General features: G+C 40.7%; 1 protein-coding gene across 1 annotated transcript in view; it reads right to left on the bottom strand.

The window, feature by feature from the left end:
* The window catches only part of DNER (delta/notch like EGF repeat containing), a 134,870-nt gene extending 131,851 nt beyond the window's left edge, over positions 1 to 3,019 (bottom strand). The window contains exon 1 of the mRNA XM_087739533.1: positions 2,665 to 3,019. Within this exon, the coding sequence (XP_087595659.1) occupies positions 2,665 to 2,925 (261 nt within the window). The 5' untranslated portion in view covers positions 2,926 to 3,019. The remainder of the gene's footprint in view (positions 1 to 2,664) is intronic.
* Positions 3,020 to 16,289: the final 13,270 nt, after the last annotated feature.

Below are 16,289 nucleotides of genomic sequence, written 5' to 3'. Positions count from 1 at the left end.
AGCAACAAAATTTGTGGGCAATCTCCAACTTTGACTGTTAGCAATCCTTCTACATTATCAACTTCACTGTGCCCAGTTGACTTGTAGGCACATTTAGAACATTTTTCCTTTGTTCTACGTCTCAACGCATTTGAGCGGAATCGGTGAAATGTTGCCTTCACTACAAGTAACATAAAAGTAAATCTATATTTTTAGGGAAGTGAGGTTCCGAAAAAACCTCCATCTCCATCACAAATTCCAAAAATGTAAATATACCCTCCATGATCTGGGTATTTAAACATAATAATTCCTATTCCTTTTTTTGGCGCTTGGTATTCCCTTTTGCAAGTCCAACTGTTCAATAACAAGCGCAGAAGTAAGTTGAAAACTCCCTGTCTAGATATATCCCAATGATCGCCTGATTTAGTCCATAGTTCACAATCCTTAAGAGATATGAGAAAAAAATCCTTATAGTTAATTTAAAATCCTTACAGTTATTTATTACGGTTGAATTGGAAACCATGATTGTTTTTACCTTTCTTCATAGAAGTTTAAGCCATTAAGCATCTGTTAAGCATCCAAATGACAGAGCACCACAAGAATTAATGCATTCGTACAATATTTATTTATTTCCTATTTCAATAAAATGAGCAAAACCTCAACTATGGATATATTGTCTTTATATTACCCCTTTAAATAACCTGCTTGCTCTCTAGTTAATTAAAGTTACATTTCAAAACCATATTAACTTTTTATAGCTAACTGGCATCCATACTTGACAACTCCTGACATGATAAGCTAGAAGTGGCATTCAATTGTTTATCGGTTTCCCTCGCCAGGGTCATTGCTCAGTATTTTATAAAAAGAAACAAAATATATGACACTATATGGTTCCTGTTATTAGTTAATAAAAAGCATAAGTGCTATGAAAATATTGCCTGTCTCTTTTATTAGAAAAACAATTAAATCCAGTTCCCCAGGCACAACACTTCACAGGAGGTATGATGCCAGCAAGTGTTACATTTTTCTAAGTCTTTAAAAGGGTCATTAATCTTTCAGTCATGGGTCTCAGACACTTAGGTCTAACAGCAACAAGCAGAAGCAAACACACAGCGCTCTCTTTCTCTCTTTGTAGTGACAGAAACATAGTAAGCTCTTAAGAGGGCAACAGCTAAAATTAGCCAAAGAGAAATCTATTTAATCCACTTTCATCTCTCTAATTTCACAGAATCTTATTAGTGTAAATATTTTCAACTTTCGTTGTTACGCTGAATCAAGAGAGACATTTTAAGGCAAGCGCAGAACTCTGTGCATAGTGCTCCTACTTTACAATCACTTTTATACTCACCTACACATTAAGTCTTCAGTAAATGTATTATCCCTTTTATCTATTCAACACTATAGTTCAGGTACTACATGACCAAGGAACAATAAAAAAAAAAAAAAAAACACAACTAAAAAGCAGAGTGAATTTACTTGAATTCATTTGCTTCTATGTCAAACCCACTTAAAACAGAGAGCATTATCCAGAGAAATGGTTGCCAATCCACATAGCCTTTTGTACACTGCTGTCACAGAAAGTAACCCATAGCATCATATACATATGCAAGAAACAAGCCTCTTTGTCCCTGCGCCTGCTTTTCCTTCTCTGAATATATGGGGGGGTAAGTTTTTGTGAATTTCTGAACACGATAAAAAAAAGATTTTCATCCTTAACGCTAGAGACAACAGAAATTACAGTCTTCATGGGACAATAATTAAATTAGATCATATTATTACATTAAATCCCAATACAACCAAGCACATTAGAAAGATACTGCTTACTGCCTCTCCATATTTTAGATCATTATCCCTGCTCTAAGCATTCTGAGCTTTCAGAATTCAAAAATCAATCCAAGAAGCACCTGAAACGTGGGAGCAAGCACACCTAACCTATGAAAATGACCACTGGAGACACGATTTAATGATTGGTGTTCAATGCAGTACAGCATCCACTTCCAAGGACCATCCTTTCCACCTTAAAATAAGTCAATACTAAATAAATTGCGAGAACTGGGCGGCGGGGGCTGGCTATACTACTGAGATTAAGCTGGAAGGCGCTGGCCGAGCTCAGCCCCATCCTCATTCACCTCTAACCGAGCCCCTTTCACGCCGCCGGTCCGTTTCACGCCCGGGGGTAACGGCTCCCCCCTCGGGTCGGGAGCCAGCCCAAGGCACGGCTCCCAGCTCGCCGTGCCGGCACCCGCTTTACGCGTCCAGCGGCATGAAGCGCTGCCAGCCCCTCGGAAAGCCCGGGGGAGAGCCGGGGCCGCCCGCGGCGGCCGTTAACGGCACCAACGGCTGCCGCGCGAGGAGCCGGCGGGAGGGAGCGGCCGCGCGCGGGGTGGGGGGGGGAACGCCGCCCGCCAGGGGAACGGGCACCGGCCGCCGCTGCGCGCCTCCCAGGGCGGCTGGGCCGGCAAACGGGCACCGGAACGGCTCGGTGCGGAGCGAGGCGCGGCGGGCAGAGACGGCCGCAGACGGGGTGGGGTGAGGCGGACCGAGGACGGGAGGGAGCCAGCCGCAGAGCGAGCGTCCCAAGGGCAGGGACGGGCACAAGGACGCTGGCGGGAGGGGGCGCCGAGGCGGGGGCGCCCCGGGAGGGGCCGAGGCGGGCGCGCGGGGCGCTCCCGGCGCGCCTCTTACCTGGCAGGAGGTGCCGGTGACCCCCGCGGGGCAGGCGCAGCTGTAGGCGGCCGGAGGCTGGGGCAGAGACAGCTGGAGGCGGCGGGGCGCGGCGGGGCCCCGGGCCGGCACCGGCGAGCAGGTGCCGTTGTTGCGGCAGGGCTGGCTGAGGCAGGGGTCCCGGCCGGGGGGCGCGGCGGTGGCCGGCCCGGGAAGGCAGGCGCGGCGCTGGGCCAGGGCGAGGAGCAGCAGCAGCAGGAGGAGCGGGGCGGCTCGGGACATGGCGGCGGGGCGTCCGGCTGCGGGTGCCGCTCCGCTGCGGGCACCGGCGGGGAGGGAAGGAGGGGATGGAGGCAGCGGCCGCCCGGCTGCTCCCTACCCCCGTTCCCCGGGCAACGCGCGGGCGGGGACTGGGCGGGGAGGAGCCGGCCGCCGCCGCGCGCCCGGCAGGGGGCAGCCGCCCGCCCGCCGCGCGCCCCGGCCCCGGCCCCGGCCCCGGCCCCGGCCCCGGCCCCGGGCGGGAGGCGGTGGCCGGCCGCGCCCCGGGGCTGCCCGGCGGCGTGCAGGGTGCGGGGGGCTGCAGGGCCGGCGTTAGCTCGTCCCTGGAGCCCAGGCTGAGCTCGGGTCGGAGCGGACGGGGCCGCGCCCCCGCCCCGGCTGCCCCGGGCGTGGGAACGGCGGCCGGGCTGTGCGGGCACGGGGACCGGCGCTGGGCACCGAGCACGCTGCTTTAAAATGGGAGCAGTGCGTTAATGAAGTGCCCAGCAGGCAGTCCCGGTCTGTCAGCGCCTCCGGTTCGCGCGGCGGGTGTAAAGGACAGCGCAATAGCCCCCGGCCCCTCAGCGCCCGCCGGGGGTTAGACGAACACCCTGAAAGAGAAACTCCTTGTGCAGAAGTCACCGTTTCATTCTTATTTACTGTTTCACAAGTGTAATCTGCTGATAATTACTATAAAGTTCTATTAAGACCAAAGTAGAGGCAGATGAAAAGCATAAAAATTAATCCCATCATTTTTCATATTGCAAAAAAATCGTGTGTTTTGGCAACTGAGGTTATCTACGGCTGATTTTTAAAAGTCAATTTATATTTTGCTAGTCTTTGGGGAATTTTTTTACTGCTTCTGACTGGAACTAAGACACATGGTCTGTAAATCAGTTAACGCACAGCAGGAAGATAACACACATTCTCTGACCTTCTATTCATTTGCTTCTGCAAAAGTGAAGTATTTAAATCTAACGACTTTTCACATTTCTATCGCAGGGTTACAGGAGGATTGATGGCAGCAGCGTGCTACGCTTTTTATAAACCTTTGCACTTCACGTAGGGCTGAAACCTGTACCACGGGCAGAAATAACTGGCGATGCTAACTGAACTGAAAATTCGTCAGGGTTTCCAGCAGCCGGAACGCGATCCTAGACGCCCGCAGGGGGCCGAAGGGAACGGCCGCTGCCCCCCGCCCCGGCCCCGCGTCCCTCCCGCCCGCCGCGGCCGCTCGCTGCCGCACCGGCTCCCTCTGCTGCCGCGGCGCCGGCGGCCAGCCCGGCCCCGGGGCGGCCCCTTCCTCCGAAACCGCCTGGTTTGCTTCCCCCCGGCCCCAGGCAACGGTGCGTTCCGATGCTTACTACCGCTTACAGGCACTCTGGTACTACAGTAGAAAACAATCTTGGTTATATATATATGAATTAAGTTGTTTATTTATTGTACAGTTATCTTCTCTTAAGGTTACTTTTTCTACTAATATTTGTTCATCAGAGCCCTTCACGTGTTGAGAAGAAAAAAACCTGCTGTACTTAGCAGACTAGTTCATCATCTTCTTTTCTTTACTAATCATTATCAAGTGCGCTATCTCAGTGAAATCCAGGAACTTGGAAGACATTCTTAGAATTTGAAACTGAAATACTACTCTATTGTTCTTTAAGTATGGGTTTTTTCCAACGAATTTTGCAACCATAAGAAACAATCTTATTAATTTGCTAAGCTTGTTTAGAAGAATGTTGTGGAAAGCAATGCCAAAGGCCTTCCCCCTGTCAAGTTATAAAAACTGTTTGTTCGTTCTGTTCCATTCACAAGATCTGTTGCCTTGTTCTACGAGAAAATAATTTGGTTTGATGTGATTTGTTCTTGATAAATCCAGAGAGGGTGCTACTTGTCTCCTTGTTATCTTCCAAGTGCTCTGAAATAACTTGTATATATATCCCAGGTTGCTGTGGCATTTGATGTTAAAGCAGCTGGGCTGTAATTCTGTCCTCCTTCTCAATAAAAATGTTTGTCCTTTCCCAATCTCCTAGGGCTTCACCCTTCCACACAGGTTGTCAAAGATAGTTGTTAATAACCAGCCTCAGCCAGTTCTCTAAACATCTTATAGAACAAATCATCAGAACCAGGCAATCTGAAAAGATGTTCTACTCTCTAATCTGACCCATCTTTCTTTTTGCTCAAGCTCTTGTCCCGGCTGGTGCTAGTTGTGTTAACCAGCTGACCGACCTTCCTAACAAACAGGATGCCGGAACAGACTGCTTATGTAGTGCCCCTATTTTTTAATTGTTCTTGGTACCCTCAAGGGATTCAGTAATTCTGGTGGAATTCTGGTCTATGCCTGAGGCTTTTTAGTAGTAAGGCAATATAGATAAGTATTGGAAAAGATAGTTTCAAGACTGACAGCTAGATCAGATAATGAGTTCTGTTGATGCAGTAGCATGGTATTTGCAGAAGAGAACAACTTCAAAAAATAAGGTAGTCAACAAACACAACCAACAGATCAGGACATAACATGGTGTTCTGAGTCAAATTAGGCATAACTATATCACATGAGTTTCCCTAGCATTTTACAGAATATATAAGGAATGTTTGCATTATAATTGCCATTTTCATAAGGAAATATTTAACTGTACAACAGAAAACATTATGCTTACCTAATTAGCTAGTGATTTTCCAACATGCTGTATCTTGTTATGCTTTTTAATGTTCCATATGCATGGTTTAAATAATTTTATAGTCAGCTTTTCATAAACAAATTACTAATCTTAGTATTCAATAAAGATTTGAGCTGTCTGCCTCATTTACACTTGCTAGAATTTGAATTGTATTACCAGTCTAATAGCCTATTAGTGTGGCTTAGATAAGCTACATTGCAGCTTAACTATTTATTTTGATGGAGAAGTACTCATCCTCTAGTGGCTTGAAGGAGATTTTGCAGAGATTTTTTTTATCTGTTCTGATTAAATATTTAGTGAGGAACAAAAATCTCTGTGATTTGCTAAGAGGAAGTTATACGCTTTAAGTGTCCCCAATAACAACAATTACCTTTTTTCTAAACATTGATGAATTCTTTTAAAACCACCTACTATTAGTTACATTTCTCTTTACTAGTGTAGGAGCTGATTTAGATGACACAGTAACTGTGTTGAGCCTTTTCTGAACAGTGTCTGGACTGTGATTCTTTTCTGTTTCATGTTTTGGGTCAGGCTGCAATCGTGTCTTTATGATGCTGGTTTGCAGAGTGCAGAACTGACCTTTTCCTCATCTCTCCCTCAGCTTCTGCCTGCTTTAAAGCATCTCAGGAGTTTCACTTCCAATCTACCAAAAGGACTGGGGTTTTAATTTCATTTGAGAAATTTCAGAAGGGTCCCACTCATGCAACTGGAGTCAGATTTCCAAAATTGCCCATCGTGTTCCCAATCCCATATCCAACAGTTGCCAAAATTAAAGCTAAATCCTTATGAAAATCATTGCCGCAATCACTGAAACTAGTACTGTTTGTTTAACATTGTGCTTCATAAGGCTTAAAATGCATTTATTCAAAATGTTTTCTTTTTTTTCCAAGCACATAATTTCTATTCCAGCAAATTCTATAACTGTTCGAATGATCCATGCCTCAATTCATCAAAATATTGAAGTACGCATTTAAACATGTAAGCAGCCCACAGAATTCAGTAAGAATACTCACCTGGGAACTCGCATACTCAGGTGCTTCACATTGGAACTTATTTTGGCTGACTTCCATGGGTTTGTGAGGCAGTTTTTGGCTGCAGGAGAAGGTTAGTTTAAGGCTCTGAACAGAGGCAAAGTTTTAAAAAAATATATAGTTCACTGCCAGAGGTGGATGAAGGGAAATGTTGCTTTATTTTCATATGCACCTGAATAATTGCTCTTCTTCTTTTATCTTGATGCAGACTGGCAAACACCCTGCTCCCTGACAACGTGTAAAGTTTTATCTGATTTCCTCCCTGGCTCTTGCATCTATATTGATTTTATTTTTCTCCACTGTATTAAGCTGTTCGAAGTTGCATGTTTTCTTCTTCTTGTTTGCTAACTTTGATATAGGAAACTGGTGATAATCATGCTGGTTTGTTTACTACTGTCAAGAGTGAACGTATATGTTATGTCATGTCTGCTGTTCAAGGGATCTGCAGTACAAACAGAGGGGTGTTGATACAACCGGTATCAAGAGAGAGCCACCAGTCTGGATACAGAAACGTTCTTCATTGCAGGAATCAAAATCTTGGGAATCATAAAGCATGTTCTAAGACGAAATCCACAGAGCAGAAGTTAAACCCTCATACTGGGGAGCACAAAACCACTGTGCTGTGAAAATCCATGATGCCAGTTTTGCCAGTGGCTGACAGACAATTCAGGAGTGGCAGTATTTCCCACATCTTCACCTATTTGTTTGGCTCACAGGAACTTTTGTCATCCAGTGTATTTTTAGAACAATGGACTAAAATTAATCCATACCTCTACACAGTATAGACGGTTCACAAAATGACTGTCAGCTATTTATGAAAGATCTTTCTCTAAAAGCTGCCAGAAAATTTGTCTCAATGGCTACTGCACCTTTCACCAAAAAGCTGTACACATAATTTGAAAATAGACACTTTTGCAGCAAGATGTGCTTTTTATACTCTTATAGTGTTGTTTATCACCATGCTGTGTGACACTACGGCAAGTATTACTGTACTTCACGAAATGAGAAATTCATCTTGCAGAAACACTGATCTCAACCCACCTTTAAGTAAGTAAAACTACACTGAGTAAAATCCTGCATATTTATACCAAGTTTGAATCAACTTCTAAGGAGCTTGTTTGAAAAGTCTCTCAGAAAGTAATACCAAAAAACAGATGTTGAAACTAACACAGCTGTAGCTTAAAGTGTTTAAATCCTATGAAGTAGATTCAATAAAATAATTAAGAAAGAATGTATAGGTTTTGCCATTTAAAGTCTTCCACTCTATTCTTAAGCCATGACTTAGGCTTTCAAATAATAACCTGATGTGACTACAGTTTCAGTAGAGATAAAAAAATAATTTATAATGTATCATTCATACAGGCAGTAATTTTTAGTCAAAGAAACAGAGCTAGTGCAAAGCATGGAATCTTAAATATTATGTCAGAATTATCTTAAATCTTTATCTTAGAATTTACATAGATGTTTCATTAGTTCAAATAATGTGCTTAATATGACAGCTATCAGAACAAGTATTTGACCATGAGAACGTGAAGTATTATATCTGAAGAAGAGCTATTTTCATATCCAGTAAGTAAATGACTATTTCTATGAATTTCAAGGTCCATACGGCAGAGGACATGATGTCTATATTCTGGTTGACTGGAAAACCTTACACATCAGAAGCCATACAGAGAAGAAGAGAAGGATAAATAAAATATCAACAGACATTTTACCCGAAGGGAAAAAAAAAAAAAAAGCAAGTAATAAGGTAATAAAGTGAGCTGTTTTAAGGCTTAATGTTTCTCTTTGTTATTCTTCCTGAGCAGTAAAAAAAAAAAAAGGTGATGCTTTTGTTTGGTTTGTGGTCACCAGAGGGCCAGCACCTGTGATTCTCAAGGCGGCAGCCAGCAGGAAAAATATCCTAAATAGAGAACTGCTTTTATTGTTTTAATCTCAACACAAAATTTCACAGCAAATACAAAACTGAATTTATGTGGGTTTTTTTGTTTTGGTTTGGTTTGGTTTGTTTGTTTGGTTTTTTTTCCTTTATGCCATTATTCTTTCAAGCCTTCTTTTTCAGGTATTCATTTCTTTTCAAGTTTTTTTAGTTTGTTATTGCTTAGGAATGTCATGCTCACTAGATTTAAAATTCAGACATAAATGTCACCTTTTTTCTATCTGTGTTCTCTTACACGTCATTTATAAGTAGCAGATTATGGCAACGTCCAAGCTTGTCTTTTCAATTTCATTCTCTCCCTAAGCATTTCTTTCAACTAAGATGTGTGTACGTGTATTTTAGTAAATGGGATGCACAAAATACCTTGACTCCTTTATAGGTTGAATCTTCAGGCTCCCGTTTAACTTAATGCTGATCATGACTCGCCACTTCCTCAGTGCCCTCCACTGAGTTGGGGAACTGATATGATCCCAGTTTTACAGATCAAGCTCCAGTCCAGATCCTAAACTATTTAGATACCTAACCAACAAGTTGGATTCTTGCCTAACATCCTACAGGAAGCCAGTGGTAAGTAGAAAACTCATCCTGTAGCTCTGAATTACTGACTTACACAATGATAAAAGCTTGCTATAGAAAACAATCAGGCTCTAAATTCTGTAAAAATTAAGAATAAATGTCATATATGCACTATTTATGGGAAAACAATGAAGCCAGTATGACAAGCACTTATACTGAAAAAGGGAGTATTGTGCAATGTATGTGTTGTTAACATCAATTGAAAGTTAAGGAAAAGGAGACTTGACAGATTCCAGGTATCAGTGCAATTTGCAGAGGGAGTGGATGTGTCCTGGCATTCCACGTAGTCCATGGTCAGAGTTAATGACAGCTTGTTATATCTTGTATCTGTTCTTTCTTAAAACCTTGTGAAAACAAAATGGTAATATTTTAAGACAGTTCTGGGGCAATTTTGATCGGGCCTCCCACATAAAGAGCCCCTCTCATTTATTTTATGTCAAGACTAGAAATATGCATAAATTACAGTATCCAGTCTTTATTTGAAGACTATGAGCGATGAAGACTCCAGGTATATTTTTCTCAAGAATTTGAATCATAATTTTAATCTGAATTAATCTAGATTCATCAGTCACTCATTGGATCTAGTTTTACTTTTTTCTCACAGACTAAGGAACTACATGCTATCCGTCACGTATATAGCATTTTTACTTCTGTAGATGATTCTACACTAAGATCAAGCCATTTGCTAACATGCTTTTAGGTGAACTGAACATCTTTTGGTCACTGTATTTATTAAGGCTAATGCGCTATAGCTCACATGGACATTTCATGGCAATAAAAGTTGAATACTCACCATTTCTCCTTCTATAACCACTGCAAATACATTTTCTTCATTCAGTTGTCTCCTATTAACAATTATTGGTTTCTGAGGAACCAGGCAATATGTTTAGCTTACTGCGGGCCTGTAAAAACTGTGTAGGAAATAGGCCAAAAATTACATGGGCTTTTCCTTATACCATAAAAATCTTCAGAAATAAATGCCAGACTGTGTAAATGTCACATGCACGTAAGTTACAATAAAGAAGTAATTGTAATACCTGATGTGAAATGTATTACTAATGCAAATATAAATAAAAACTCTTAATTGCTTTCAGTAATCATAGCAGGATAGGTACTATCTGGTAAGCGTTCACTAGGTCAGCTGCAGTATTATGCAAACATGGCTGTGTCACTTGAGCCCTGAATGTCTTTTGGGACTTGGGAACACAAAATATAGACATCCTTAACCTGTGCCTTAGTACTAGAATGATTCAGTCTTTGAGATCACCAGACAGAAAGTGATTTAGGACATATACCTCAACTCAAAAACCTTAGGGAGTGACTTGGGTATGTCAACCTGGCTTTTGTCAGGCTGGCAGATCCTATATAACACACTAGTAGGTGGAATTACTCCCTTTAGTTTTAGCTCTGAGTGAATAAATTATCTATTAATACTTTATATTTCTGAAATTCCTACAAAATTATAGAAATCTACAGTACTAAAAATATTGAATAGCTTACTTTTATATTTATGGCTGCACACCAGACATTTTTGTATTAATACAGCAGTGACAACTATTCATACCATCCTACTGTCTAGTACAAAAACAGAGCAACAGCAAATTATTTATTTTTTCTTAATGTTTTCTTGCTGAGCTCCATAAGTGGCTATAAAGTTCATGCTCTTACATGGTTTAACGAGTCGATAACTCAAAACAGGAAATGCAGAATCATTCATTTATATTCCATATTCAGCTTTACCTCTTTTTTCTTTTCTTTGATTTAAAATCTTTGTGTCTCTATTAACTACAAGGAAAGAAAGCATGCTTACAGGATTCTCCAGAGTAGAGAGGCGCATATTGAAGCCCCTAGGCACATCAGTTTTTGTTCAAGTAATGAGAAATCTAAGTAATGAAAACGTGGCATGCTATCTCAAAGATATAGGTCCAGTTATCTCAACATCTAGTGCATACACTTTTGGTGTGTGTTACAGCGTTACAAATGACCTTTACGAGGCAGGCAAGCATTTTTGCATTAGGTGGTACCTCTGTAAATGAAGCTTTTGCTTTTGGGAGGAAGGCTGTTTGGTTTTGTGGAAGACAATGTCCAGGTGTCGATCACTTTAAAGAAAACTGTTCCTTTCCTCACTGATTATCAGTTCTGCAAAAAAATTGGTGTAATTATGAAAAACCAGAGGAATATGGTTGTTGATATTAGCAAGTTTACTGAAGACTTTTAAATAAAGATACATAAACTGTGAACTTGAAAACCAGAGTGCTACCTTTGATTGCATATAAAGCAAGGGATAAATCTCATGGTGTCTGGTTTTCCTTTCTCACATGAATTTTTTCTACTCTCCATAGTCAAAAAGGCAAGATATTAAGTACTCCTTATTACAAAAAAAAAAAAAAAAAAGCAGAAATAATCTGTGTCATCCATTTGACAGCTTCAGCTGCATAGGTGTTGCAGCTCAGCCTCTCTGGCAAACACCGCATTGTTTAGAAAAGCAGCAATACAGTGCATATCCATGCTGCGTATTACCTAGCAGCAAATGGAAAATATCTAATCCTTGTTGCTCTGGAGGGGAAAGTCATACACTTAAACAAAGCTTCAATAAATGAGGCAAGCTCCACAGAAGAGTGCTTAACATGAATTTCCCAGTACATTTCATAAATGGCCTTGACTAGGTAAGAAGACTACATTGCACTGAGAGTAATTTTACTATAAAAACTGAATGAAAGGTGCAGCTTTGCCCTTTGGAAGTGTAATGCAAAGCAAATATAGTCTAGATTTCTTAAAAACTTTTAAAACTATATGAACATAACATGAAGTATAAAAGACATTATTACATACTATTATATATTATTCTGATCTTCACATTGATTCAGGTGTGAACAGGTGCATTTTCATGACTAGGAATCAAATAGGTAGGCCTCCTAAAAGAAATAACAGAAAGACCCGTAATATCTTTGATAAGATATATTGACAACTAACTAACTGGAATTGCCTTATTCCATTTGAGAGCTCTTAAAAAGCTAGAATTATTGCTATTATAGCAATTTATTTCCCTTAGATAACAATCAAATTAAAGTTTAATAGTTAGATTTTATTTTCTTCTTTTCTCACAAAAGATTAAAAATCCTTGGCAGTTGGTAATTTTTTCTGCTATTTCCAGATTGGGTAACAGTTCTGAGGTACTCTACTTGCAACCCTGTTCTCTTTGATGCTGTACATGGAACGGACAAAAGCTCCCCACTATAAAAAGCTTACCATTAAAGTGCAAGAGAGGACAAAGCCAGACATTACAGAAAGACAACACAGCATGAAGGACACAATGAGACAATATCAACCATCACAACAAGCCATAAGCGTAGACAGCAATTGTCATTTATCATGATCATTTTTTTTTAGGGTAAACAGTATGGCAAAGAAGCTTTTTAAAGATTAATGTGGTTGAGGTAACCTAAGAATACATACAGGTGTGAGATGAAGAACAAGAGAGGAAACAAAGGTTCTTTTTCAGAGCATCGAAAGACAAGAACTTTATATGTAATGTGATGGAGAAAAGGGAGCTAAGAGATACACATGGAGAGAAGAGATGGTTGGCACGAGCAAAGCAATAGGCTAAAAGTGGTCTGCATATCTGTCCCTTGAATGGGAATAAGCAAAGCAAAGTTGTCTTTACTATTAAAAAAATGAAAACCTAAACAAAAATGCCAGTTATGTAATGGATATGATATACCTGTTGAAAGACGTATGTGGATAGAAGAGGACCTGTTAAGCAGAAGGCATCAGTATATTCAGATGCAGTATGGACACAATAATCTTTTTGAGACCAGACTGACAGGAAGGATGGTTGTATTTAAAGAAAAAAAAAAAAGAAAAAAAAAAGTAAAGCTCTTGGAAGAATGGTTAAAAGCCTTATTTTGAACTTACAAATATTAAACATCTGAACGTCAGTTGTTACATCAAGACTGGAATTTGGTCAGAAACAGTCTGCTCCAGCACAGAAGGATAAAACCTGCACATCATTACTATGAAGGTAGCAGCTGAACATGTTTGAGTGCAAGATTACTGAAAAATAAGTTGTGAAAGGAGAAAAATAGGAAACGAAGAATGGGGACAGTAATTGTAACATATAACATATGTAGCAGTAATAACAAGGATAACAGAAGATAAAAGTAATGTATAGCTCTATAAAGTTGGTACTGTACAGTCTCCCCCTATTTTATTACTAACACTGCTTCCACACTCAAGTTGAAGGATTTGTTGTAAAGCTGTCCACTCTGCCTACCCAATGCAATTTTGGTTGTACATTATTTATACTCTTACTTTTGAAAGAGGTAAATGTTGTATCTAAGAGATAATCCTGCTAGAGAAGAAACTCACTCAGACAGTAGCTATCTGCAAGTGTCAACTTTGTTAGGTCATGAAGCATGGATGTTCCTCCTGTAACATGCTGTCTTTCTAGCTTTAACTCCCATCATTGTTTTTTAACTGTCACTCCTAAGAAAAATGTTTTTCTATGAAACTGCATTAAAGATTGCTCAGTGAATCTATAAATACCTCTAACCAAATAATTGATACACAAAGTGAAATGCTACTGAATCTCAGCTAATTGGTAGCTTCTTGCTACATCTTTTTCTGTTTACACTGTTTTGGATATGCAGGACCTGTATCAACCCAAAATTAGGCATCCCACAACTGTCAAAACCAATATCAAATGTTATTGACAGCTGGAATTTACAATGATCTCAGAAAAACGTGCATCTGATATCAAATGGCATCTCATTCTCTGTTCCCTTGCCCATACATTTCGTAGGATCAAGGCTAAATTAATTTGTAAACTGCACAGCAAGCTCTTGGTAGAAAATGTATTTTTGCAGGTACATATCACTAAAAATTAGCAAGAACACAGTAAAGCAGAGGGTCAATTATATAACATGATCACAAACATCTTGAGCATCACCATGGACATACACAGCACTGTTTTGGTCGCTCACTTATCACTACTCATTTTTCAAATTCTGTGTATGGGATGAGAGTAGAACTTTTTCCTGTCTTTTGCATTTCACGTTCCTAGTTCTACCTAATCTTTCAATATTTAGGCAGCTCTCAGGATGTTATTTTTGGTTAATACCTGTGAGAACTGCTCTTTCTAGAAAATCCTGTATATGGAATTATGGCATCTCTCCATAATTGCTGTCAAATCATGTTAACTACTTATTCTGGAAGAACTTGGAGATGACCAGCTACCTGCTGGGACAGGGATAAACACAGAGACACGACAGCCTCTGAGCACAGGTAAATGCCACTTCACTCAATATTAAAAACAGAAATAAAATGCCAGTAAAACTTCTGAAAGTTAGAACCCTTTTAAGAGAAGCAGAAGTAATTAAGGCCTTTAATTTTCAGTCAGTTGAAGCAGAGTCCTCTGAAGTGGAGATTACTCATAATCTGCAGCTGCAAGAAAGACCCTTGTCATTTCCATTCATTTTATTGGAAAATTTAGAAAACCTTTCTCTCTGCATATAAATTTCTCCTATTGAACTTATTTAAATTGATAGGACTGATGTAGCGCAGAACAGTGCAAGACTATTTAAGATGCATATAAACTTTCTTGATTCTCAGTCATCAGTAAATGCCTGCATGCAGTTTTGATTTTAAATTCTACAGATAGTTAATTTTAGAATTGTGATGTTGTGGTTAAACAAAAGAGAGATTTATCCAGTTGGGTCTTGAAAAACCCAGGGAGACTGCACAATCTCTCTTCTGGGGATATGAAGCCAAGGGGAGTAATCCCTTCCCTTGATCTACCAGCTGCGCTCCTGTTACCATGGCACGGCATGCTGTCGCCTGCCGTTGCTGCCGGGGCACACTGCTGACCTCTGTGCAGCCCTTTCCAGCAGAGCTGCTCTCCAGCCAGTTTCTCCCTTTACCTCCAATTTCTGGTCTAGCAGAAGCAGCCAATACTGCAGGCCATAAGTTGGAAATTATCAGTCTTAGAATTCAGTGTTATTAAAGCTGGGATAATTTTGCCGTTTGATAACCATTTTAAAGCGACTTTTTTTTTTTCCCTCTTTTTTACTAGCATTTATACTTCTAGCGTCCCAGACTAAGGCTTGCTCCTTCGCATACCAAAGAAATAACAAAACTGTGGGAAACCTTTCTGAATGATTAGTAACATCAATACTTTCAGTAAATTAAGCATGCCAAGCTACTAAGTGAAGACATAAAAATTAAATACCGCCATTTGTTTGAGAAGCATAGCACAGATAATAGGATTGCGGGAAACACTGGCTTCAGGAAAGAAATAATCAGGTAGGAAATTTTCATTTTTAGTCAATGTCTTGACAGTTTCAATACATAGAAGTAATCTGTGAAAAAAGGTTGGAAGAGGAGGCTAGGAAATAAACTGCCACCTCCTAGATTGGCTGTTTCTGGACCACTGCCTGCCGGAGGCTTCTACATACAAGAAGCCCTAAGAACAGAGGGGCTGCAGTCAGACCAGGCCTCCGTTTAGCCTGGAATACCTTGGATATCAGCAAAAGGAAGAATAAAGCCACATACATGATATTTGCCCTAAATATTGTTTCCCATCACTTGTAGCTCAGAGGCCTCCTAAAACAGACCAAATTTAACTAAATTCTGTTTTTACTCCCATGACCCATTTCACTAACTCACTACAAACCCTCAGTTAAGGTGTCTGCCTTCCCTGAAAGCGTAGGCTTTACCAAAGATCTATGAAACGTACCCTGATGCTATCAGGAACAATTACACTAAATGCTCTCAGTATTTAACCTCACCCACCATATGAATCAGCCACAAGAGGCCATGGGAAGAGTGAGGAACCAAAGAATGGGAGGACAGGCAAGGCAATAAAGCAGGAGTCCATAATGTCTAGCTCCTGAATTAAATGCCACAAAAATATTGTTGAATAGCCATTTACTACAAACTCTGATGCTAATTTATTGTAGTAGTTTTCCATACTAAGGCAAAAGTCTAAAAATCCCGTTTTCCCTTCCTGTAGGATCCCACCGTCCAGGACAGTTAAAAGCAGGTAGCAGCTAGGAGCGCTCTATGGACAGCTCATGAAATCTCATAGTCTTTTCTCTCTACTTTTCTCTCAGTTGTATATTTGGGAAATAGCTGAAATGGGATAACTGCAGTATTTTTAAGTATCTCCAT

This window comes from Nipponia nippon, unplaced genomic scaffold (genome assembly GCF_047370975.1).
Source record: "Nipponia nippon isolate SJK-2023a ecotype South Korea unplaced genomic scaffold, ASM4737097v1 scaffold_7, whole genome shotgun sequence".
Classification (NCBI taxonomy): domain Eukaryota; kingdom Metazoa; phylum Chordata; class Aves; order Pelecaniformes; family Threskiornithidae; genus Nipponia; species Nipponia nippon.
Note: the sequence above shows the minus strand (reverse complement) of the source record. Positions and strands in the feature narration are given on the sequence as shown.